This window comes from Culex pipiens, chromosome 3, assembly GCF_016801865.2.
Source record: "Culex pipiens pallens isolate TS chromosome 3, TS_CPP_V2, whole genome shotgun sequence".
NCBI classification, from domain to species: Eukaryota; Metazoa; Arthropoda; class Insecta; order Diptera; family Culicidae; genus Culex; species Culex pipiens.
Genome location: NC_068939.1, coordinates 127,608,648 through 127,634,621, shown reverse-complemented (window position 1 = coordinate 127,634,621; position 25,974 = coordinate 127,608,648). Strand labels below are relative to the sequence as shown.

Here is a 25,974-nt window from a genome sequence, read left to right as displayed (position 1 = left end):
GAATGATGTCGATTTCGCAGCAAGTCCTCGTTCCGACAAAGTTGGACCGAGGTTGAGTGACAATATAATAGAATATAATCTGTTTGCTGCTGCTCCTTTTCAGATGATGACAGAGCGCGGCAACGATGATGACGGTGATGATGAGTACGGGAGCGGGAATGCAGCTACCGCTGGGTAAACGGGTTGCGATGACCAGGTTTAACGGTACGTTTTGGTTGAGATTTGGAGCGATTTGTGTTTGTTCAATATCGATTTCAGCAATTGTATGGTGCAATTTTGGTTTGTGTTGGTATTCTGGGAACGATTCTCTTGAATAATATGGCTTTGGAAGAATGTGATCAAATATTTCGATCAGAGTTCTTCATGTTGTGTTTCCTTTCTATGATCGTATGAAGGATTCATAAAGCATATCTTGCTTAGGATGTATTACGAACAAGTAGATCATAGTCCTTCCTACTATTGTTATCTTCAAAAAATAAAAGTGATTATATGATCTGAGGCTTCATCGATCATTGGTTGGACAGTATACTATTCAAGTATATCGTAGTCCTTCTTTCTATAATTCTCGATAATCTGTCGTTTTCTAGATCGTTATCGTTATTTCGATAATTCTGTCGGCGATAATCTTATCGCCAATAATGGACGATAACTCATTTTTAAAATCTTTTTAAAATCGATTAATTCAACCATATCATGTAAAATTTTCAATGCTTTCACTAAGAATATATTTTTTGAAAATCTAGTAAGTTTCAAAGTTCAAAAAGTTTCAAAATTGTTCACAAAATACCGTATTTTTCGAAAATACTCAAATTTTCATAATTTGCAATATGGGTATCAAACGAAGCGAAATTTTGTTAGCTTGTTCAATTTACTAGAGTTTTGATTTTTTTGAAAATATAAAAAAAAATCACAAATTACCGTATTTTTTCGAAAATACTCAAATTTTCAAAATATGCAATATGGGTATCAAACGAAGCAAAATTTGGTTTGCTTTTTCACATAAATAGTTTTTTTTTAGAAAACACGAAAAAACTGAATTTTTCAAAATATGCAATATGGGAATCAAATTATTTTTTTTTTTAGAAAATACATTTTTTTTACAAATTACCGTATTTTTTCGAAAATACTCAAACTTTTAAAGTATGCAATATGGGTATCAAACGAAGCGAAATTTGGTTTGCTTTTTCACATAAACAGAGTTTTTTTTGGGAAAATACATAAAAATTCACAAAATTCCGTATTTTTTTGAAAGTACTCAATTTTTTTCAAAATATGTAACATGGGTATCAAACGAATTGAAATTTCGTATGCTTTTTCAATTTATCAGAGTTTTCTAGAAAATACTAAAATTTCACAAATTAACGTATTTTTTCGAAAATACCCAAATTTTAAAAGTATGCAATATAGGTATCAAACGAAGCGAAATTAGGTTTGGTTTTTCACATTAATAGATTTTTTTTGGGAAAATTAAAAAACTATCACAAAATACTGTATTTTTTCGAAAGTCCTCAAATTTTCAAAATATGCAACATGGATATTAAACTTTTTCAATGTATAAGAGTTTTTTAGAAAATAATAAAATTTTCACAAATTAACGTATGTTTTCGAAAATATCAAAAAAAATAAATATGCAATATGGATATCAAACGACGCAAAATTTTGTTTGATATGAAGCATACACAATCTGAATGTATGTATTCTTTCGCTTCGTTTGATACCCAAATTGCATATTTTGAAAATTTAAGTATTTTCGAAAAATATGGTAATTTGAGAAAATTTTAGTTTTTAAAAAAACTTTAATAAATTGAAAAAGCATACAAAATTTCAATTAGTTTGATACCCGTATTACTAGTTTAAGTATTTTCGAAAAAATATGGTATTTTGTGAAAATTTTAGCATTTAAAAAAAACTCTAATAAAGTGAAAAAGCATACATAATTTCACTTAGTTTCACCCATATTGCATATTTTGAAAATTTTAGTATTTTCGAAAAAAACGGTAATTTGTGAATTTTTCTATATTTTCCAAAAAAAAACTTGTGATTTTTTTAAATATTCAGAAAAAAACTCGAATAAAGTGCAGGTGAGCGATCGTTGGGAAATGTGTGGGATTGTTTGAGGGAGTATATTCTAAGTGATCCTTATCCTATATGTTCAGATATCGGATGTATGAAGGATTTGTAGATCAATACATGGTAAACTAGCAGATCGGAGCTTTTCACACAATGATTCTCGAATAAAGTGAAAAAGCAAATATGTTTTCCAAAAAAAACATGTGATTTTTTTATATTTTCATAAAACTCTAATAAACTGAAAAAGCATACAAAATTCTGCATCGTTTGAAACCTATATTGCAGATAATGAAAATTTGAGTATTTTGAGTACATATTTATACTTTAAAACTTACTAGTTTGATCGATTTTAGAAAGATTAAAAAAATAAGATTATCGCCGATAAAATTATCGATATAACGTTAGATTATCATTATCGTCCCGATAATCATTATCGTAATCGTCAGACGATGATATTATCGACGATAATTTTACCGATTAACAACCTTGGGGATTACCTTTTATAGTCGTATAACGGATTTATAAATCATAGTTTGGGATGTATTTCGTTTAAGATAATAATAGTCCTTCATACTGCGTTTCTCTTTCAAGATCGTAGGAAGTATCTATTCTTGCTCGGGAAGTATTGTTTTCAAGAAGATCGCAATTTTTAATGCTGTAATTATCCTCCAAGACCATGGAAGTTCTGAGTCGAAGTATATCATAGTCCTTCATATTTCACACCCTTATTAGGGTGCCCAGAAAAAATGACCCCCTGCTCCACAAGCGGAAAACGGTTCTTTGGGTTATTTTAAGCATCTGTGTAAATTTTGAGCGAAATTGGTTGAGATTAACCCATTGATACCCGAGCCTAAAGTTTGTGAAAAAAAGGTTTTTCATACAAAAATGACTTTTTTAAATCGCTAATAACTTTTCAGGATCGAGTTTTACAGCTTTGGTATGTTCTACAAAGTTGTAGAGCATTAAATTTCCAATGAGAATCTCACTTTTGAGAATATTTGGATGGAAGTAGCGCATCGTGCAGACCAAACCGTAAGAAAATTGGATTTTCCATACATTTTTTCGATTTTTCCCATACAAACTTCACCCTCGAGTATCAATGGGTAAATGTTGACCGATTTTGCTCATATTTGGCCTAGAGTCCTAAAATAGCTCAAGGAACAATATTCAGCTTGTGGAGCGAGGTTTTGAAAAAAAATCCCATATTCTGGGCACCCTAACCCTTATACAGTCGTATGAAGGATTTGTAGATCATGATTTGGGATGTACTATTTACGTCTAATCCAACGTAATTCACCCTTGTTTCAAAGAATTGCAATTCCAGAGAAATAAACATCCCTCAATCGCAGAGCGAGACTCCGAGAACCACCCCGAGTTCAAATTCGGAACCACAATCCCGCACAATCTGGCAGAGAAGGGGGATGAAAACCGTTTTACAAGTTGCTACAAACTAGAGTCGGCGAGAATTGCTCTTGACTGCGTCGGAATGATACAACCGTGGTGGGGGTTGGAACCTGCCAGATAGTTGCAACAGCAGTATCTCTATGCACTGGCGTGGCGTGTTCGCTTTTCACGCTGTTTTTCCAGTTCGCAGGAAGCGCGCCATCGGAAGTTGACTAAGTAAGTGCACGGAAAAGAGGGAAGTGGTTGGTATCGTGTGTAATTTCACAGGTTGTGCGTTCGAACATTAGTAAATGAGGTTGATCTACAACAATACTACAGATTGGAAAGCCACAATGCTGAAGATATGCACTATATAGCTATATAATGTTGACTTAGTGCTGACTTAGAGCTAGTTTTGTTAGAAAAGTTAGTACTAGTGCTAACTAGGATCTTTCAGAGAACCGGATTTATAGATCATGAATCCTCGGGGGGTGCTTACCTGGTGCGGTGGCGGATAGGGCGATCGATGGTTCGGTCCACCACCGGCGTTCGGTGGCGTCGGGTATCGCTGCTGCTGGTAGGGAGTATACTGGTTGCTGCCGGGCGGTCCAGGAGGTCCGCCCGCCCCGGTGGTGGGCGGAGTCGCCGACTGCTGGCCCGGGGGACCACCGGCGGAAGGTGGCGGTCCGTTGGGTCCCGCCGGAGGTGGTGTCGGTCCCGTTCCCTGTTGTTGCTGCGCAGGAGGTGGTGGTGGCGGACCTCCCGGCTGTTGTGGGGCAGGACCTTGCTGGGGAGGATAGCCGGCGCCGGGACTCTGACCGGGGGGACCGGGCGGGTAGGGTGATTGGCCTCGTGCGTTATTGCCCTGCGGGGTTGAAAGTGTGGAGAGATGCGAGATGTTAGTAGTGAAGGTGAGCGATCGTTGGGAAATTTGTGGGATTGCTTGAGGGAGTATATTCTAAGTGATCCTTAACCTATATGTTCTGAAATCGGATGTATGAAGGATTTGTAGATCAAGAAATGGTAAACTAGCAGATCGGAGCTTTTCACACAATGATTCTCTTCTCAGATCGTATGAAGGATTCTTCGATCAAGTTATAGGAAGAATTTTGTACTAGAGGATCGTAGTAGTTCATACAAGGATTCTCTTCTATGATCGTTTTAAGGATTTATACATCATGTTATGGTTATTATTCAGTACAAGTAGATCGTAGTCATCCATACAAAGATTCTCTTCTAAGAACGAATAAAGGATTATTTGAACAACTAATAGCAAGTATTCAGTACAAGTAGATCGAAGTCCTAAATACAAAAAATTTCTTCTATAATCGTATGAAGGATTCAGAGATTAAGTAATGGAAAGCATTAAGTACAAGTAGGTTGAAGTCATTCATAAAATAACTGTCGTCTAAGATCGCTTGAAAGAATCATAGATCAAGTTATGGAAGGTATTCAGTACAAGTATAACGTTGTTCTTATAATCTTGTAATGGGAAGTATTCTATAAATGTAGATTATAGTATTCGATCTTGATACGAACTCTAACTTTACACAATACAATGTTGACATACTGATAGAATCGCCACCCTGAGAATGATCCCATCCCAGGGGACCATGTCAATCCACTCAAAAAACACAATTAAAACACAAATGTCACCGGCAAACATGCCGCAACTCTCACCCATCAATGCCACAGAAACGCATCTCTCTAAACTGCAGAATAAACGTCGTCCTTCCCCTCGCTCTCAAATCTGAAATTCGTTCGCATCCTCGACCCACAAAACTTTGTCTTCTTCCCAGGTCAGAGAGGGGGGCTGGGCATCAAATAAAGTATCACCAACCAGCCCCACGAGCCACTGCGGCAATAAAGATATTTCAGAACCCGGAATCGAGCCGGCATAAATAATCGTCCTCTGGTCTAAAAGTTGTCCGTACGGCCTGGTCTGGAGTTGAGAGTCATCCGTCCGCCAAATGTCACACAATCGCATCGCATTGGCGTTGCCGCCCAGCTGTCCCGGCCGGCCGTCCATGGTGTAGCATATGAACGGATTTTCATAACTGTTGACCCAACTCGCAGAATGCAGAAATGACTGACTGACTTCCACAACACCACCACCGTCACCAGGGTCCACTTTCTGTTAATAATCAAACATAATTTGATTTCCTTGCCTTATCCAACCTCTCCGAGGCTCCCGAAAGCATCGCTACCTATAGGTTTTATGATTTGATACTATCATTACATTAAATGCTCGATGGTGCCAAAGTCAGACGGTCGTGCTCCGGGATGGTCCCATTCTGTGGACAAATGGCAAATATATACGCGCCGGAATCGGGGCTCTGGTGGAGAATGGGACACGGTGGTAAAAATGAGATGAAATTTTGGACGAAAAAAGAATTTTGGTAGATTTTTTCCTAGAAGTGTTTCTGGTGGTTTAACATGTTGCGAATCGAAACAATACCTTCTACAATTGAAAATTTCTTAACCTTGAACGCGCAGTTTTTTGCTGATTTTTTTTTGTTATTTTTTTTATTTTAAAGAAAAAAAAAGAAATGTTATGTACAACCTTAACAAAGACAATGTTTTCCAAACAAAATGGTCATGGTCAAAGTTAATCCAATTGAAGTAGGTTTTGATCTTTCCGATACAGTAATGTAAAGAAAGACAGGGCAGAATTCCCCAGAATGTACCGTTCCCCAGAAATTTTCATTTATTTATTTCAAAATTTCCAAAATCTTCCAAAATTAAAAAAAAATCCAAATTTTCAAAATAAAAAAAAACCAAAAATTTCAAAATTTTCCAAATTTTAAAAAACTTTCAAAAATTTAAAAATTTCCTTAATTTCAAAATATGTTACATTTTATTATTTTTTATTTTGAAATTTTTAAATTTTAATTTTTTTTAATTATAATTTTCGAGTAAGTATTATTTTAATTTTATGATTTTTTTTTAGTTTTGAATATTTTTAGAGTTTTCAAAATGTTTGTAATTCGGGTAAAATGAGAAACGGAGATGAGATAGAAATTTGGTGTCAAAAGGACTTTAATGTAAAATTGGACGCCCAATTTGATGAAATTAACGAAATTTTTAGAACACTAAATTATTTAAAAAAACATGTCATTTTCAGGCAAATTTATTGTACTTTTCGAATCTTCATCAACCCAGAAGGGTCATACTTTTATTTAAAAAAAAATCATTTTGAAATTTCGTGTTTTTTCTAACTTTGCAGGGTTATGTTTAAAAGTAAAATAATGTTATACAAAGTTGTAGACAAACAATAACAAAAATTTGGATATATAAACTTAAGGGGTTTGCTTATAAACATCACAAGTTGTCGCGATTTTACGAAAAAAAGTTTTGAAAAAGTTGGTCGTCGTTGATCATGGCCGTTCATGGTCATCCGCGACAGACACGGACGACGAAACAAAGAGGAACACAAAAAGTAACTTTTTCAAAACTTGTTTTCGTAAAATCGCGATAACTCGTGATGGTTACAAGCAATCCCCTTATGTTTTTTTATCATTTTTTTGTAATTGTCTCTTCTACAACTTTGAAGAACATTATTGCACTATAAAAAATAACCCTGCAAAGTTAGAAAAAACACGAAATTTTAAAATGAAAATTTTTGTTCTAAATGAAAAAATTACCCTTCTAGGTTATTGAAGATTCGAAAAGTACATTAAATTACCCTTAAAATGACATGTTCCAAATTTGTGTTCCGTGTACCTATTTTTTCTGAATAGTCTTCAACAATACTTTTGCCGAAGACGCCAAATTGATCAGAAATTTCATTCAAAGGTTAAAGATTTTCGAATATTTACGTAACATTTTTGTATGGACAGCTGCCAAAATTGTATGGGGGAACCAATGACACAAAATAGCTTGTTTGGTCATAGGGAAGGCCACGACAATGAATGAGCCAAATAAAAAAAATACAAATCAAATTCATTTTCGGTTTTGGTAGAAAATTGCATTTAAGTAACAGTACTTCAGACATAAGAAAATTTTAAAATAAAAAAATGAGAAACCCCGTTCGTCGATTTTCTAGGAACATATCATAGCTGAACATGAATGAATAAAGATGAAGATGTTGCGAATCCAAACAATACCTTCTACAATCGCAAAGATTGTATTAAACTCACGTGCCGGCGTGCCTTTCTAGCGGAGATGCTATTGGAAGGACTTATTCAGGCGATGCAAAGAAAACCAAATGTTAGTTTTCTTTTTTTTGAATCATTATTCTGTGATATGACTGATTTTATTAATCTAAATAAAAACAAACCAATTTTATCCTCCTTGCCCATCACCTTGAACGCACTGTGCCACGGCCCACAGGACCAAAAAGCGCACCGGCGGCACCGACACCGGTGCCAAAGTCGAACTCCCCTGTTCCTACCCCCCGTCCCTTCATGGTGTCCCGAGTGTCGATTTTGGAGCGGCAAAAATGATGCTTTATCTCTTCGACGATTGTTTCATCCTTCCTCCTGCTCCACAAGAGAGAGAGCGGGCGAGCATCACACACAAAAACAGGATCCTTTTTCGGGGGTGGGGTGGTTGGTAAAGTGGGTGGTGGGTGACAGTTTGCTGAAGGGGGTGGAATGGCACATTGTGTGTCAGGTTTATCAGCGCGTGAAGCATTTCGAGCCATGGCAAAAACCCCCCACTTTTGTTCGGTGGCAGGTGATGAAGGGGAAGGGAGAGGGTTGTGTAATTTTCCACCCCTGCCCTTTTCCGGTAAACACACCCACCCACGCACACACATCCTCATCACAGCGCAGTTCCAGCAACTCTCGGCTCTGCATTTAATGGTTTTCCACCCACATCTACCCCGTCCCCTTTGGCCACCCACAAACCCAGGTTCAGGTCTCTTTGTCTCTGGGACTTATCCTCGATGAATCCTCCTCATCTGTGCTGCACACCCAAGCTGAATAGATAAATGATATATAATTTTTCCTGCCCAAAGCCGGTACCGTTCACCCTCCCACCCACTCACCCACTTTGTTAACAGCAGAAGCCGGGAGGAAAAACCAGGAAAATCCGAAAAACGTTTTTCGTTCATACAATGTTGTTTGCCAGAGAGGTTCAGAAGCGACGACGTCGCGTTTTGGCTACTAACTTGCAGGATGCTTTTGCTACTCACTAGCACTGTGAGTGTGTGTCTGTGTGTATCGTACGCTTGGGTATGTGTGGCTGTGCTGTGAGGTCACAGAATTCATTGTTGGAAGGCAGGCTGGTCACAGGAGTTGCTGCAGGGTGGTGACTTAAACTCTTTTTTTCTTTTTTATTGTTATAGTTCTTTTACAAGCAAACATCGAAATTTTGCTATCGACAAATTTACAATGTGTAGTAATTATTTTAGTGATTTTATGTTCTTTATTATCTATTGAGTGTTCTTCCTCATTTCTGAACATTTTTGATTTTGATTTGAGATAAATTATATCTTCACAGGAAAACAAATCCCCTAAATACATAGCAAAAAAAAACCGATTGTAAAATCGCATGCAAAAGCATGCACATCACCTTCGTCAAAATAAACACTTAATATTACACACTACATGTACATTTTTTTGCAAACACAAAAAAAAGTTGCAACCGACGGGATTCAAACCCAGCACCAACAGTAAGGACTGGCGCCTTAGCCCACTCGGCCATCAGACCGATGAAAAGCTGTAAGGATAAACGCATATATGAGCTTGACATTTCGGTCAAGTAGGTTTCCCATACTGATGGGCTACATATTTCAGGGTGTAAAATTACATAAAAATGCATAAAATAATACAATATTTATTTTACACCCAGGCCTTTAACAGCTGGATTACTACTTTTTTAGCTGTGTATGTATTTTTTTATGGTTCATCAGCTCTATGAGAAATCTTGAGAAAACTTGCAAAAATATAACAAGCTTAAAAAAAAAAAACAGTCATTTTTTTAACTTACGACAATTTCACTTTTCAGTACAAATTTTCACGGTTTCACCTTTCCGAAACTTTAAATATTTGCCAATATAACATATTTTTTCAAAAATTTATATCAAAATTCTCCATTCTTGAAAATAAAGTACTTTTAATCATTTAAAACAAATACACAATTTCAGATGAAAATAATAAATCAAATCATTTGAAAACAGACAGACTAAGATTGTTCTAATTATCTTAGTAATTATTTAAAATTTATTTTTTCTGTCCATTTTACTTTAACTAGTCAAAAATGTAAAAAAAAACCATACATAGAAAAGATGTTGAAAATGTAAATCTAACCTAAACTAAAACTCCGAAACATTCTGGATGATGCAGTGCATCCAAATATTCTCAAAATAGAAGTACGGATCACATTTCACAGAATGTACCGGGGTGGAAGGATACGTGGACATACCGTACCAAACGCTCCGATTGAAAAGATGTTGAAAATGTAAATAAGATATATCATTTCCAAATATTTTGATAAAGGTAGGTTGGAAGGGTGCCCAAAAAAATGACCCCCTGCTCCACAAGCGAAAAACGGGTTTTTGGGTTATTATAAGCATCTTTGCCAATTGAGCGAAATTTGATACCTGAGCCTGAAGCTGACGAAAAAAATGTTTCATACAAAATGACATTTCTAAATTGCTAATAACTTTTTAGGAACGAGTTATCAGCTTTTGAAGGTTCTACAAAGTTGTAGAGCATTTAATTCCCAATAAGAATCTCACTTTTGGAATATTTGGATGGAAGTAGCGATCCGTGCAATCCAAACCGTAAGAAAATTGGGTTTTTCATATTTTTTTTTAGATTTTCCCCTTCACCTTCGAGAATCAATGGGCAAATGTTGACCGATTTTGTTCATATTTGGCCCAGAGTCCTAAAATAGCTCTAGAAACAATTTTCAGCTTGAAGATTGAGGTTTTGAAAAAAGTCCCATATTCAGTGCACCCTAGTGCACAGTGTTTTCAATCGGATTGCAGGAGATCGATTTTTTTTAACGATTGCATAAGATTATAAAAAAAAACCTATTGCTGTGGAGTCGGAGTCGGAACCGGAGCCGGAATCGGGGGAATCGGGTATTTTAAGAACCATGAATCGGAGTCGAACTTAAAGTTAGGAAATTCTGAGAACCTGAGTCGGAATCGGTGTACTCTACTGACACGAATTCCGAGGCTTTTTAGAAAGCTGAGTCACTAAATGATATCTGACTTTTTTTTAAAGATTTTTCAGCGGTTGATAAAAATTCTAGCGTTTGTCTTATCAAAATTAACGAATAGAAAAATCTATAGAACTCTAAAAAATACTTTTTTTTTATTTGGTAAAATCTTTGCGGGATCTTTCGTGTGACCAAAACAGCCATTTGCCATCAGAACGCAAAATTAAGTGGAAAATGGATTTTCCGAAAAATGGTGACGTTTTGGAGCTTTGGTGTCTTCAGAAGAGTTGTTGCAAATGAAAAAGGGCAACTTTTGGTTTGGTCCAAAATTTGGGTGTATCACGATTAGGGTGATTTTGAAAATCTAAAATTTCAAGGAATATTTTTGGGAATTTTTTCATCTTCTAAAAAATTTTTGGGCTCGCCAATCCAAGCAACTTTGTCGAAGTCATAAAAATTTTATCTCGTAATCTACGCCTTCTACGACCAAATTTAGAGAAAGCATCTGAGCAAACCTTCAAAATTCAGTTTTTTGGCTGTAGCAATTCAGGGTTAAGTTTTAGAGAAAAGTGTTGTTCCGAAAACTTTTAGAGCTTTGAAAAACGAACATTTTTATTTTCTGACAAGTCAATTTGGACTTAAGGGTCAAAAGTTACAGCCATTTTAAGGTAAAAAAGATGCAAATTTAAAACTCAAATATCTCAAAAAGGCGCAGGCCAAATTTTAAGCGCCAGGTTGCATTCGAAAGAGGAGATCTAGCACTATAAACGCTGAAAAATCCCAGGGGTATTTTTCTTTAAACTCGAGATATCTTCATTTGAAAATGTCTAATTTTCAAGGGAAAAGTGTATGGGACCACCCTAACGAAATTTGAAAATTGTCCAACTATATGTTTTTCCATGTAATTTTGCCCGCTGAATCCGAATCTGCTATCAGAATTGAGCCAAAGTGTCAAAAAACGATTATTGGTTATATTTTGAATTTGCTATGTAAAATTATCCTAAAACCATAATCTTTTATTTTTAGGTATTTTTTGTTAAATTTTCTTCAACTATTATTTTTTTCAGAGCATTTTCAAAAAAAAGTTCTAAAAATTAAAAAAAAATATTCTTCATCATCCCGGTACGAGAGTCGAACTCACGACCTCTGGATTGGAAACCCAGCATGCCGCTAGTTGAAACCCATCCCCTACCGGTCAGTATTCCCAGTGAGCATATTTACTCTTTTAAGGGGACTGACTTTCGCTTGAATTTCGGGAATCCCCGGGAAATGTACAAATTTCCCGGGAAACGGGAAATATTTTTTTACGGGATATCCCGGGAATTCCCGGGACGGGAAATTGGACGCTCTAGCGCCTTCCAAGAAGCCTGCAGTTCAACAAAAAGGAGGAATGTTACAGCTTTTCAAACACTTCTTTGGTTTGTGTTTTTATATACCGATTGAGACCGTTGAATCCACAGCATCTCCTTCATGCATCAAGGGATTGTTATTTGTTTGGGTTAGAAGGGTAAGGTCTTTGTAATTAACACACCAAAACACACGCGCACAGTTATTTCAATATTAAATACATTTAATTTTGCACCACGATTACCCAGACGACTTAAACCGTCAGCGTGCCTTTCGATCAACGATGATATAGAAAGGACTTCTTTGATCATACTAAAAAAAATAGCATAACACTTTTTTTCTTTTTTGTCGCTGCACGAACTGAACTCACAAATCATTGCAGGAATATAAATAGCACTAATCACTCAACAAAATGTCGCCGAAAACACGAAAAATGCTGCACAATATCCGCGTGGCTTCACTTCCCTCAATCGACTCAAAAAAAAAATATTAAGTTAATCAAAAGTAAGAACAAAATTTTTTTTTGCGGAATTACAATTTTTTGAAAAAATATTCGCATTTTTCAAAAGTATTGCAAATTCCCAACAATCAAAAAAATAAAATTAAGTAACATAAAATTTGATAACGAAAAAACTTTTTTTTTAAAAAGAAATTTTTTCAAGTTCGAGCCAATGATGTCGGGTAAAAAAATATTTCACGTTTCTTAAACGATGTCCATTTCTGTTCAAATCTAAAAGAAAAAGTCGAAAATCTTCAATTCTCATTTTAGTACTTTGAAAATCAAATTAAAAATGACTCTTAAAAGCCTTGAACAGCAAGTAAACCTGAGAATATTCTTTTATCAATTTGCTTCAATTTTTTTACCATTTTATTTACATTCAATGTTAAACAATTTTCGATCTTTCGAATGCAAATACAGTCCGAAGGATAATCGAATCTTGAGCATTTTTTTTCACGTTTTAAATCAAATTTAAGTTCTAGTGAGGTTTTAGACAAAATTTAATAGTTGATTGCCTAATAAATAACAAAATGTTTTTTTTTTTCAATGTTTCATTACTACAATTTCGGCCGCCATCTTGGATTGAAAAATTCTGAATCATTTCAGCACAGTTCAGGAACCATATTTAAGCTCAGCAATCATAAATTGATGATTTGTGATTGACAGCAAATTTAAATCATTAGAGAATGGGGTTACTCTAATTTTTTTTTCTTGGGCGATAAATACTATCAATTCCAGAGTTTTTTTTTATATAAGGTCCTATAAACATATAAAAGACAATAGCTTATAGGTCCTTTTAAAAAAAACTCTAGAATTCAACTCATAAAGTTTTGAATTTTGATAAACCATCAAAAACATGTATTACTCAATTCTTATAACACATAATATTTTTAAGTTGACATTGACGAAATAGCGATTTTTTGATCTCTTGAAATGAGGAAAAGAAAAATTTGAACAAAATACTTTTGTTAAATTTTGCTTTTTCATATTCTCAAAAACTACTCTCCAATCCGCCACCCTGTATAGCACATCACAGTGACTATGACTGGTACCCAATCTAGTCAGCCTGCCAGCCCAGCACCACAGTTTCCAGAGAACCGTTTGCCGGGTGGAAAATTCATAGCACAAACAGGATTCCAGCCACCCCTTCTCCTTCTCCTTCGTCGCAGTCCTTCCCTAACCCTGGCTGTGTACGTGTGTATAACGCCGCGCTGTGCACGAGCATAAAATGCTCCGCCCCCTCTGCTTATGCTCTCCCTCGGAAAACTCGGCACAGCACAAACCGAGAGTATAATATCGATTTTTCCTCCCTCGAATCCCCCCCTCAGCGTCATCCTTGCTCTTTGCGATGAACTCGTTTCGTTGTAGTGGTGAAACTGTTCGCTCACCAATACACACCCCCTAAAATCAGACTTTCCTGTGCCAGCAGGTCGGTCGTGCCCGGCATGGAAAATGAGATGAAAATGCTGCTGCTGGAAAACTTGGAACACTCTGCCACGAGGGAGACCGCCACCAACGACGAGCAACGAACCCCTCCGGGGGGGTGGTTGGAGGCAGCGCTGATGATGATCCTGGCTGGCGTCGATATTGGAACACCCTAACCCCACCAACCGCCACCCACTGAGGGTGGGTGGAACGAGGGGTGCTTTGAGGATGTAGATGGAAAAGCACTCATTTTTAATGCTTGGAAACTCACTCTGTGTGTCGGTCGTGACTCTTGTGACTGTGTGTTTGTGTGTGGGTGGTAAACTGGCTGTGTGGGTGGATTTCACCACCCACTTTGTATGTGACTACCCAACGAGAGAGAGAGAGGACGACTAAGGCGAGGGGTTGTAATTTTATGGAATCAAGCAGATAAAGTTTAGCGGCGCGCTGGTGAATGTTGGATTTTCTACTTATAATTGAACGTAAATATATTTCCCTTGACTTGCGAGTGTGAGCTGGCTCTGCTCTTTTTTTCTGAGACCGAGCACGAGAAAACCCATACGTGTCGTGCCACGTGTGGGTGTGTGTGCGATTTTCCTTATCGCACCGAAACCCGTCCAGGACCACGACGTTTCGCCAGAGAAAATAGAACGTCAGAGGGGAAATGCAATCAAATAGAGCTGGGCACGCAACAATCGAGAAGGACTAAGCCAGGCTACTGCTTGCGAAATGCTATATGGAAAGGACGATTCAGGACACCATTTGGGAAACAAGTGGGTGTGGGGAGGGTTTGTACCGATTATGCTGAAGATGTTTTGCCGGGAGAATTTGAATTTCGCAACCGGCAACATTTCTGGATTTGAGAAGGTGAACGTGGCTTGTTTTCGGGGTGGTTGTTGTTTTGAAGGTATTTGCGATTGTACTCAAATTATTACTCTTGTTTTGTTTTATTTTCTGAAATAAAATACCACTTCATAAAAAGGTTTTACTATGTTCAGATATCGTTTTATGGGTCAATCAACGTAAAATATTAGGTCCACTACATAAAACAGTAATGAACACTTGTCGATGGAAAATCGTCGTAAAATAAAATCGCACTATGAAAATGCACTTCTTGAATTTGATTCAATTATGAAAAAAATGTCTAAACACATTGTTCATGTAAAAAAGATTTTTTTCACAGGGAGCATGATATGAATTTAATATTTCGAAAATTTTCAGAACTCAGAACTCAGAAGAGATCAGAAAAAGTAGCAAGTGTGTTATTGATTGCAAATTTGCTGATACAAACGATCGTGTGTGTATGAGTTCACCATAATAAATTCCAAAAATATAAATTTTAAATTGAAAAAATCTCATATTTTTAAACATTTTACAATTCGTTTTAAAATTGAAAAGACTTACTGTTTAAAAATCTAAAATTAAAATTTAATGTTAAAATTCTAAAATAACTTGACATTTCTTGAATCAAACATTTTTAAATTCCAAAATTAAAAAATATCCTTGAAAGTTGAACAACACATTTTTAAACCTTAAAAGTTCTTAAAATAAAAAAAGTAAAAGTTCGATAATTTTAAAATTAAAAGCTTTCAAGGTTTAAAAACTAAGAGACCTTGAAAATTCAGAGCTCAGAAGAGATCAAAACAAATGTATTTCCGTTTACATTAAAAATCGGTTGCTAACATTCGATCGTGTTGCAGGCTGGCGATTAAATGAGTTAACCATAATAAATTTTGAAAACATAAATTTGATAGTTAAAAAATCTAATATTTGAAATTTGAACAGTTTAATTTTGATATTTAAAAACGTGCGCTTTATAAATATAAATTTTCTTAATGCTTAGACTCTAAAATTAGACAATTTCAAAAATTGAAATATCTTAAATGTTCAATCAAAAAATTTAAATTTCTGAAATTAAAAATCTTAAAATAACACATTTTTAAGTCACTTTTTTTAAATTCTTAAGTTCTAATCAAAAAAGTTATAGTTCTATAATTTAAAAAATGTAAGTTTAAAAAAATAAAGATTTGAAATTTTCATAATTTTTAAGATTCATGACCATAAAACATATATTCTTTTTTGAAAGTTGACATCGTTGAATTCTCAAATATTATGATTTTTGAAAGAATAAAACTTTAAAATCTTGAAAATTTAATATCTCACATTTTTTAAATTTTAAAATTCGAGATATCAAATTTCCAAAATAAAAAAAATAGAAATATGATTTCCTTCAATTTAAAAAATCTAATATTCTGAAATCTTGAAATTCTAATATCATACAATTTTCAAAATTTTAAGCTCAAGAAATAAAATAAATGTAAGCAAAGAAAAGATTGTTGGGATCTCAAAATTTAAATATTAAAAACTTTAATATTCACAAACTTGAAAAACTCAAGGTTGTATATTTATGACGGACCAAAATCTAACATTTTAATTTTCACATCCCAACAACCAAAAATCTAAAAAATTCTAAGCGTTTAAAGTTCTAACATTATAGAAAATCTAAAATTTTATATTTTTAGTTTAAAATTCAAAAATATTAAAAATTACAGATTGAAATTATGTTTCGAAAATTTTTAAGCTCAAAAAATAAAATAAATCTAAGCAGAGAAAATATTGTTAAGATCTCAAAATTTAAAGACAAATATTTTTAATATTGTGACAGACAAAAAATCTAAAATTTTAATTTCTCAAATCCCAAGCATAAAAAAGATTGTTAAGGTCTCGAAATTTATAGATCAACAATTTTATTATTCATAAACATGAAAAAATAAAAATTGTATAATTGTGATCGTCTGAAATTCAAAAATTTTAAATTCTAAAATCCCAACAATCTAAAAAATTCTAGACGCCTTAAATGCTTAAACTAATTCTAAATGGCGATTGTCCACGAATTTTCGAAAAAATCTAAAATAAATCTAACATTTTTTCGAAAATTTGTGTTGGTGGACAATCGACAAATTTCGCTTTAAATGCAAAATTAAATTTTAAATCCAAAATAACTTTACATTTTTCGGTAAAGTGCATAATGTTTAAGATACATGCAATTTAAAAGGCTTTAAAAGACATTTTCGAAAAACTAAAAATGTGTGAAGTTTTGTGCTCTTTTCCATCAAAATAATTTCGAAAATTTAAAATGAAGCCCTGGAATTTAAAAAGGCCCTTTAAAAGTTTCAAAATCATTTGTGTGTAACTTGCATGTAAATTTTTTTGAAAAAAAAAGTATCGGCAAAGTGATATCTATTGAGAAATTTTCGAAGCAGCATCTATTGACAAAATATATAATATTAAGGGAACCAGCCTATCAGCGGAAACCCCTCACCACCCTGCTAGTTGATCTCCGAACCGTTCAAGCAGTCCCACCTTCTCTCGTCCTATTCTTTGTTTTTTCCACCCCCGTTCAAATCGCTCCACCAAAAGGGTAGCCGATCGTCGGAATCCCCTGCGAGAAGGAGTATTTTTTTCCCAAAGAGTTTCCACAGTTGACAGCGCACGGAGCAAGATTGAAAATAAAAGTTGCCGGTTTTTTGCACAAACATCACACACAACTTTTCCCTTCAAGGAATCGATGTGGACAATAAATTGCTCTCCCAGACGTGTCAGTCGTCGCGTTTTATCTGTGTGTTGTGAGGGACCATCCTTTGGTTCAAACTGGATTGGATCGAATGGTCGAATGGATCATATTACCGAATGACCTAAGAACCTATGATGAATTACCAAATCAGGCCAGAGAGGACAACTGAAAGACCAAGATAAAAACGAATTCAACCAACTTTCGAGGAAATGGGCAATTCGTCGAAATGGCTAATTTCCCGTAGACGGATTCGGAAAAATGGCCAAAAGGTCTTTCAGGAAAATTCGACAAAACGGCCAATTCCTCTTTTCGACTGCCAGAGGTGCTCGGAACAGTTCTTTGTGTTCGATTTTCGCTGTCTCGTCGCCGACGAAGATCCAATTTTGCTCCCCTCCCCTCTCGTTCATCTCCTCTATCTTTCTAAATATCCTTTTTTTTTGCTCGTCCTGCTGCTTGAATCCCTTCTGGCACGGATAAAAACGTCCTGTCGCAGCACTTTTTGCCTTTCCCGGCACGTTCTTGCAAAACGGCGTTTGACGGGCGGAGGGAGAGTTTTGGAGGAAGATTAAGTGCTTCTGGGAAGAGAGAGACCGAGCAAGCCTGACTGTAATGCCAGTCGAAGAGGGATCAGGACATCGCAGGACGTTGCTTTTGATGAGTTTGGAAAGTCTTTTGAGGGTTAAGGGGTGTGTACGGACGGGGGCTGGTCATTTTTTTCTGAATCCGGATTGACGGGATGGATTCTGGTTGGAAAGTAAAAGTGAAAGTTTAGCAGGAGTGCGATTTGGACTAATCTTCTGGAGCATTTCAAATGTGAGTTGTGGAAAAGAACAGGATAGGATCAGAGGAATTAATATAAATTAAGTTGGATAGAGTTCTGCAGATCTGGAAAACCCTGTCATGAAATTTGCATTTTTTTTGTTAATTTTTTCAACCTGTTTTTGATCATTATTTGCAAAGTTAAATGTGTTAAATGCATTGGTTTCTTGGACAAGATTTCTTCTGTTTGAGTAAGCTATTCTTAGACATCTTGAACTATCGATAGTCATTTTTCAATAGCATTGAGATAGTTATTAATAAAGCAATTCTCCACCACGTTCTGAACAAACAAATTACACCCTCCATTCTCTGAGGTCACAGCTTCAATAAATCTCACCACAAATCACACGTTCTCCTCCCACGACTCTCTTGCTCTTATTATTCAACTCTTTTCATTTTAAAGCCGGCTCACCAGCATCACCAGACCGCGCTCAACACAAACCATCTAGGCGTAGGTCAAGAATCCGCAATGACCGTCAAAATAAAAGTAAAACCACCCCCGGACCCCTTCCCCACCACCACCCACTTGCACCAGTCTACAGTAGAAATTGGTGGGTGGGAGGATGGGCGACGAACCATGGAAGCCAGAAAAAGGAGGAACGCACACATACACACCGACACCAACTCCGAAGAACCGACAGTGAGATTGGATATAAAATGCGGAAAATATACGCAAAAAGGCCCATGGATGCTGCAAGTTGCCCCACCCCCACCAACCCCTCCTCCTTTAGCATCAACATGGGGGGAGTCTCATTCCTCAATTAACCTTTTTCGCCTTCTCTCGCTGTGGCGATGTGGTGCTGATACACTCTGCTGATGACTACGAGGACCAGAATGCCGGAGCAGAGTCGCGACCGGACGGTTTCCATATGTGTCCCCCCTCCCCTGATGTAGAAGAGCCTTATCAGGACGGGACCATATCTCATCTCACGCCATCGAACTGACGCAAGTGAAATGGATTGTACCAGGAATTGGAAGACGAATGGTCTACCTTCGCAGAACGATTTCGGTTAGAATGCGGGGTCTCTAACCATGGTGAACTCCTGATAAAACAATATTGTCACAGTTGACTCAGTCAAGGAGATGCTGTAGATTCTAGATTCTTCTCTGATGAATTTTCTTAAGTTTCTTTAAAAAAAACTGAAATTCTACTTCTCCATTTAAACCAGTGTTTCTCAACCGGTGAGGAATTCCCCCCCGGGGGGGAATTTGGCCATTCTAGGGGGGGAATGAGGGTTCAATAGAAATTCAATGTCTTAAATCATTTCTTTGATTAGTAATAACACCATTTGTTTTTTTCCCAAAAAATAATTATTAATGTTTCAATTTTTGTGAATTTTGACATTTCTAGAAACAATGAAATATTTTTTTATATTTCTCAGGCATTTGTATTTTTTTTTGACACAAGCAGATTTTGAAGAACAATTTTTTGAAAAATTATTGGAAATTGAAAAAAAGTTTTTCAAATATTATTTAAGATTGTTTGAATTCTTCACATTTTTTAGAGTAATCTGTCTTCTGCCGCAGATAATTATTAATTTTATTTAATATTTGTACATATTTTATAATTGTATTTATTTATTGTAATTTAAACGAAAAGAAGCCTAGAATAGTGGCTTTTCTTGTTCAAGAAAAATTGATCAAATAAACAAACAATCAATCAAAATCAAACCTGCGTTGTCTGTAAGTTATTATAAAATAAAAATAAAACGTTTTCAAATAGCTACTATAGTTTATTGCGTAATTTACACTTTAATTTGTTGTGCAAATTGTAATCTTTTTGCAAACCTTAATTGTTTTTAATTATATTTGTGTATTGATAACAGTAAATTAAAAATAAGGGGAGGGGGGGGGGAATGAAGTTCTTGCAAACCAGTCAAGGGGGGAATGGATCGCAAAAGGTTGAGAAACACTGATTTAAACCACTAATTAAATGTCAAATTCCCACAGTTGATCTGAGGAATGCAGTGGATTTATAGAAATCCCGTACTCAAAAAGGGAAACTGCGTTATTTTATTCACATCTTCTGAATATCTCTCTTCTAAAAATACAAATAAAATAAAGGTAAAATTTCCACAGTTGATCTGAGGGCAGTGGTTTCTACCATTTCTTGGATTAAATAAGAAGAATCATATCACCTATATCCTTGGAGATCAAGAAAAGCTTCTTTATCGACTTCTATCCTTTCCAGGTCTAAGTAAAAGTCAAATTCTCACAATTGATCCAAATAGATGCAGTGGATTTGATGGATTCAGGTAGGTAGCAATGTAAACAGAATAATTTTATTTTTATTTCTGTAAAATCACAAAAAAAATAATACCACAGTTGTTTCAAATTCAGTAGTAGACTCGATTCCAAGAACACTGCTTCAAAAAAATGTTTGTCAATAAGCAAAGCGAAAGTTCTTATCGAAGTCTTCTTATGCTAAAATAAAAAAAAATCCCACAGTTGATCCGTGAGATTTCAGAGAACTCAGTAACCGATTAAGAATGAAATAAGGTAAGCTATATAAACAACATTATTTTAATTTTTTTGATTTTTTTTTTTAAAATAAGAAAAATACCACAGTTGATTAAAGAGCTTCAGTAGTAGATTGTATTCCAAGAACTCTTTTACAATACAAAAATGCTTGTCAATTATCAAGGAAAACTTCACAACCGAACCGACGACTTCTACTGCCAAAAAACATTTTCAAAAATCCCACAGGTGATACGTTGAGATTCATTGAACTAAATTTTTAACGATTTTAGAAAGGCAAATTTTACTTCCGACATGTTTCATAACCAGTGAATGTGCTTTTTCCATATAAACTTGATTCAAACTATTAAAATAAAGAAATATTACCACAGTTGATCCACATAGCAAACTTCAATGCTCTTCAAATTACAAAAAAAAAGTTAGACAGTTTGCTTTGCGCATGGCAAAATTCTGAGCTTAAATCGTCTCTAACTCAGTTAAATCATAAAATATCTTCATGAAACATTCAGGAGTGATTGAAAATCATCTTTTAAGTAGATTTAATAAATTTTCTGTAATATGAAATTTTGTGATTTTCTACATGTATGTAACCCCTTAAATTGCCACAGTTGGTCCGAGGAGAAAGTGATGGATTCTTCTGATTCTTGTTTTAACCAAGAAGAAATCAATTGGTTCAGACCGTCAGTTACCAGATAAACTATTTTACCAAGTACGATAACGATGAGTGAAAGTCAAAATGCCACAGTTGATCAGAAATTATGCACGTATTTATTAAAGTCAATTAAATATTCGAGTTTTTTTTTATTTGTCGGTAGCCAGATCAACTTGTTTTTCGCTTTTAATATGTTGTTAAGTTTAAATAAAATGAATAGAAATGATAAACTGGAGGTTTCGCTACCGAATCAGTTTTCAAATAAAATTTTACTAACGAATTTGCTAAATTTAAAGTGTGTCTCACAGTTAATTACAGGTGATGCTATCGATTTCACGGAATTTTCTTATCATTAAGGAGAACTCTACACAGTAAAAAATAATGTAAATTTGGAAGCTGTAATTTTGGAAGGTTGAATATTACCTCTTTTATGATGTAATTTTACCTCAATTTAGACTGAAAAAGTGACATTACATCAGAAAAGTGTTAAAATTTCACATTTCCAGAGGTAAAATTACAATTCTGACATCAAAAATGTACCCCTTCCCAGATGTAATATTACCATGATTATTTTTTCTGTGTTTTATAAAAAAGATCAATATTCTTCTGAAAAAAAATCGAATTCCCACAGTTGATCAAGCAAACATTTTCAATCATCCATTTCCAACACCTCATTTCCATTTCAATTTTCGCGATTTCAGCGAAATCAGCGCCACTACAGCGAACGCTTCGCGACGAAAACAAAAGAGAGCCCGAAATTGGCAGATTGCGCGCCAAAGCTGGCACTAATTGAAAGCTGGATTCGTACCGACCTCTTCCCGTTTCGCTGAAAACCACGCGTCGTCAACAATTTCTTCGCGTGTCGAACAGCGAACACCCGTTCCGCCCTCCTCTTCTAAGGCAAAACAATGGAACATTAATTTCTTTTTTCTTTTTCCTTTTTTTGCTACAAGTTCTACAAGCACCAGAATTGCGCGAAGGTAATCCGTACCTCGACGATGGTCTGGAAGAAATCTACTTGTAAATTGTAATTTTCCCCCGTTCTAGACGTCGGAATGAGCGTCCGACCCCTACCCCTTTAGGGCATTCCCAAGCTCCGGTGAAGGGAGTGGAAAATTGCACTGAAATTACTTGCCAACCAGATGCCAAGATATTGGCGAACAACTCTCGGCTTCTCTTGCACAGCTCCAGCAATCGATGGTGAATCCAGCCAATGCATGGTGAGAATTGATCGATTTGCGCGGTTCCATCGTTGCACGCTTCGCAGACCAGAGACCGTTAGCTACCGGCTACGATTAGACGACACCAATGGAATCCTGCATGCACTTAGTGCATTGACTACAGATTTCGAGGCAGACGCTTTGGAAACAGTTGAATTTCCGATGGTTTGGTTAAATCTTGAAATTACACGATAAACATGTAATTTTACGTTGCATGAACATGCAACTGTAAAATTAGATCGATTTTCAGCAAAAAAATTTTTTTTTGCTTTTTGGTTCGTTTCAACTCAACTTAACGTAACTTTACTGTTCAAATACATCCTACACGCAGACTCCCGTATAATCGTCCGCCACCACCGAGTTCAACTGGGTGTAATCCCGTCGGCAGTTATAAGCCGCTCGAATGGTGTTACATCAGGATTTGCTCACCCAACCAGGGTGCGCGCGAGGAACATCGTACCACTCGCAGAGAATTGATGCAACTTTGCAGTGAATTGCATTTGGAAGGTCTGTTTTTGCACGCACCTTTCAGAAGTCAGGGGTTCCAAAGTTTGATGAAGATTTTTTAGAAAACATGGTTCTGGGTGTTTTATTTGTAATTTTTGCACTCTAAAAAACAATTTTTGAATGTGTTTTTTCAAGTTTATGAAGTACAAATACGATAAAGTGATGATTACTAACCGTTTAGCACTTGAATCATACGAAGCATCACTCATATTAGTGAGATTCACTATCAAAGTGGATGAATCAGAGGGAAAGTTCCAGTACTCGTCATTCGCACCCTCCAACATGATGTTGGACATTTGTGAAGCTCAACTCAACAAAAACTCCTGCATGTTTTTTTTCGTCTCTTCCCTCGACCGAAACTAGGCCAATCCCCATCCCATCATCAGATCCAGACGCGTTAAACGATCAGCCCTCGTCGTCATGCATTATCGATGGCTTTCAAAGGGGGCTTTTTTTACAAGAGTGATCCCTCGTCCAATCGGCAATCACCGCGGATTAACTTCAGAATCTTGCTTGTTTTCGGCGAAATTCAGCGTGGAAAAGTGGAGTTCGAAAGCGCGGATTATCCGTGGGGCCGATTCCGGCCAATTTGCGGTACATGTGGGCCAGAAAAAAAGAACTTTGAACGAAAAGCCCCCATTTTTGGGCCGAAATAAAGATGTTATCCCGAAGTTTCCCTCAAACAACTCTGGAAATCACCCTGAAAACCTTAAAATTTAAATTAGCAATAAAAACTCAATGCTCCAGCTTCCTCCCGAGGACGATCGTTACCTGCTTCTTGTGACCGATTTTACGACGCACCTTTGGCCATAAAATCCGGCGTCCTACTTGGTCGGAATGCTAAAACAAAACCGACCTGAGGAGCCTGATTCGCCACCAGGGCGAAAGGGAGCCGGCAATAAAACAATCAACTTTGGTCGTTTCCTTGAACATTTTCTGACTTTTTGAGGAGGAGAGGGAAGAACTCCTTTCTCCTTTTACGCGTCGTGGTCGGGGTTGTGGAACGGGAGTCCTTTCGCTTTTTGCATAATACACCGGAGAAACCGGCACAAATGGAAGGAGTGTGTATACTGCCACCGTGGGATGATGCAGTGTGGTGGTGCTGGACCGGTGAAGGCACACGGTTTATCGTTTTCAGGAGACCGGAAACGGGTCATTGGCGTAGGTGAAAAAATCTTTCCAAATTTCAAATTTGTTTGATTGACCTTAATTTTAAATTTCATGAAGATTGACATGCCTCATTATGAGGTTCAGTCCACATTCCTGAAGTGTCCTCAGTGGCCTCCGGTATCCGATTCCGGAGTGGTCACGTTGCACTACAGGACCATGGCATGACTTTAGATTGTCATAATTTTAAATTTCACGAAGTTTGACCCGCAACATGATGGGGTTCCTTGTATATCTCGGGAGTGTCCTCACTGGTCTCCGGTACCCGATTCCGGAGTGGTCACGTTGCACTACAGGACCATGGCATGAACTTAGATTGGCATAATTTTAAATTTCATGAAGTTTGACACGCAGCATGATGGGGTTCCTTGTATATCTCGAAAGTGTCCCTCACTGGCCTCCGGTAGCCGGTTCCGGAGTGGCCAGGTTGAGCTACAGGACCATGGCATGATTTTAGATTGTCATAATTTTTAATTTCATGAAGTTTGACACGCAGCATGATGGGGTGCTTTGCATATTGTGGAAGTGTCCTCACTGGTCTCCGGTAGCCGATTCCGGAGTGGCCAGGTTGGGTTACAGGACCATGGCATTACTTTAGATTTTCATAATTTTAAATTTCATGAAGTTTGACACGCGGCATGACGGGATTCCTTGTATATCTCGAAAGTGTCCCTCACTGGCCTCCGGTAGCCGGTTCCAAAGCTACAGGACCATGGCATGACTTTAGATTGTCATAATTTTCAATTTCATGAAGTTTGACCCGCAACATGATGGGGTTCCTTGTATATCTCGGAAGTGTCCCTCACTGGCCTCCGGTAACCGGTGCCGGAGTGGCCAGGTTGAGCTACAGGATCATGGCATGACCTAAGATTGTCATAATTTTCAATTTCATGAAGTTTGACACGCAGCATGATGGGGTTCCTTGTATATCTCGAAAGTGTCCCTCACTGGCCTCCGGTAGCCGATTCCGGAGTGGTCACGTTGCACTACAGGACCATGGCATGACTTTAGATTGTCATAATTTTAAATTTCATGAAGTTTGACACGCAGCATGATGGGGTTCCTTGTATATCTCGAAAGTGTCCCTCACTGGCCTCCGGTAGCCGGTTCCGGAGTGACCAGGATGAGCTACAGGACCATGGCATGACTTAAGATTTTCATATTTTTAAATTTCATGAAGTTTAACACGCAGCATGCTGGAGTTCTTTTCGTAAACCTAAAGTGTCCCTCACTGGCCTCCGGTAACCGGTTCTGGAGTGAGCTGGTTGGGCTACAGGAAGTGTCCCCACTCGGTCATCGGTAACCGGTTCCGGAGTGGGCCGGTTTGGTCACCGGATGTTTGACATTGAATGGTCATAATTTTCAATTTCATAAAATTTTACATGCAACACGATGGGGTTCTATCAGGGTAAATAAGTTGCCGGTTTTTCAAGAAACCGGTTCCAGGTTGACCGAAATTGACCAAAATGGTTCCGAAGTGTTTCATAAATTGGGATTAGGGTTCATTCGAATATTACGGAACGCATTATCCTGAAAAGGATTCATGAAAAACTTTTTGACATTTTTTTTTAATTTGAGAGATTTTTTTTAATAAATGTTTAATTTTTGTATTTATTCCCATACAAAATTGTAGTTTTGCTGCCCATAAAAACGGCTTAAAACGGCACTGCTCCTTATTTCAGTGCATCCTCATGGTTGTTTCCATCTTTTATGGCCCAAT

General features: G+C 36.7%; 1 protein-coding gene across 8 annotated transcripts in view; it reads right to left on the bottom strand.

Annotated features, from left to right (window-relative positions):
• LOC120427517 (trithorax group protein osa) overlaps positions 1–25,974 on the bottom strand; it is a 265,609-nt gene that overhangs the window by 188,361 nt on the left and 51,274 nt on the right. For 7 of the 8 annotated variants that reach the window (XM_052711248.1, XM_052711245.1, XM_052711250.1 and 4 more), the window contains exon 3: positions 3,953–4,318. The exons of the other annotated variant lie outside the window; for it this stretch is intronic. In XM_052711248.1, the coding sequence (XP_052567208.1) occupies positions 3,953–4,318 (366 nt within the window). The remainder of the gene's footprint in view (positions 1–3,952; positions 4,319–25,974) is intronic. 8 annotated transcript variants of the gene reach the window in all.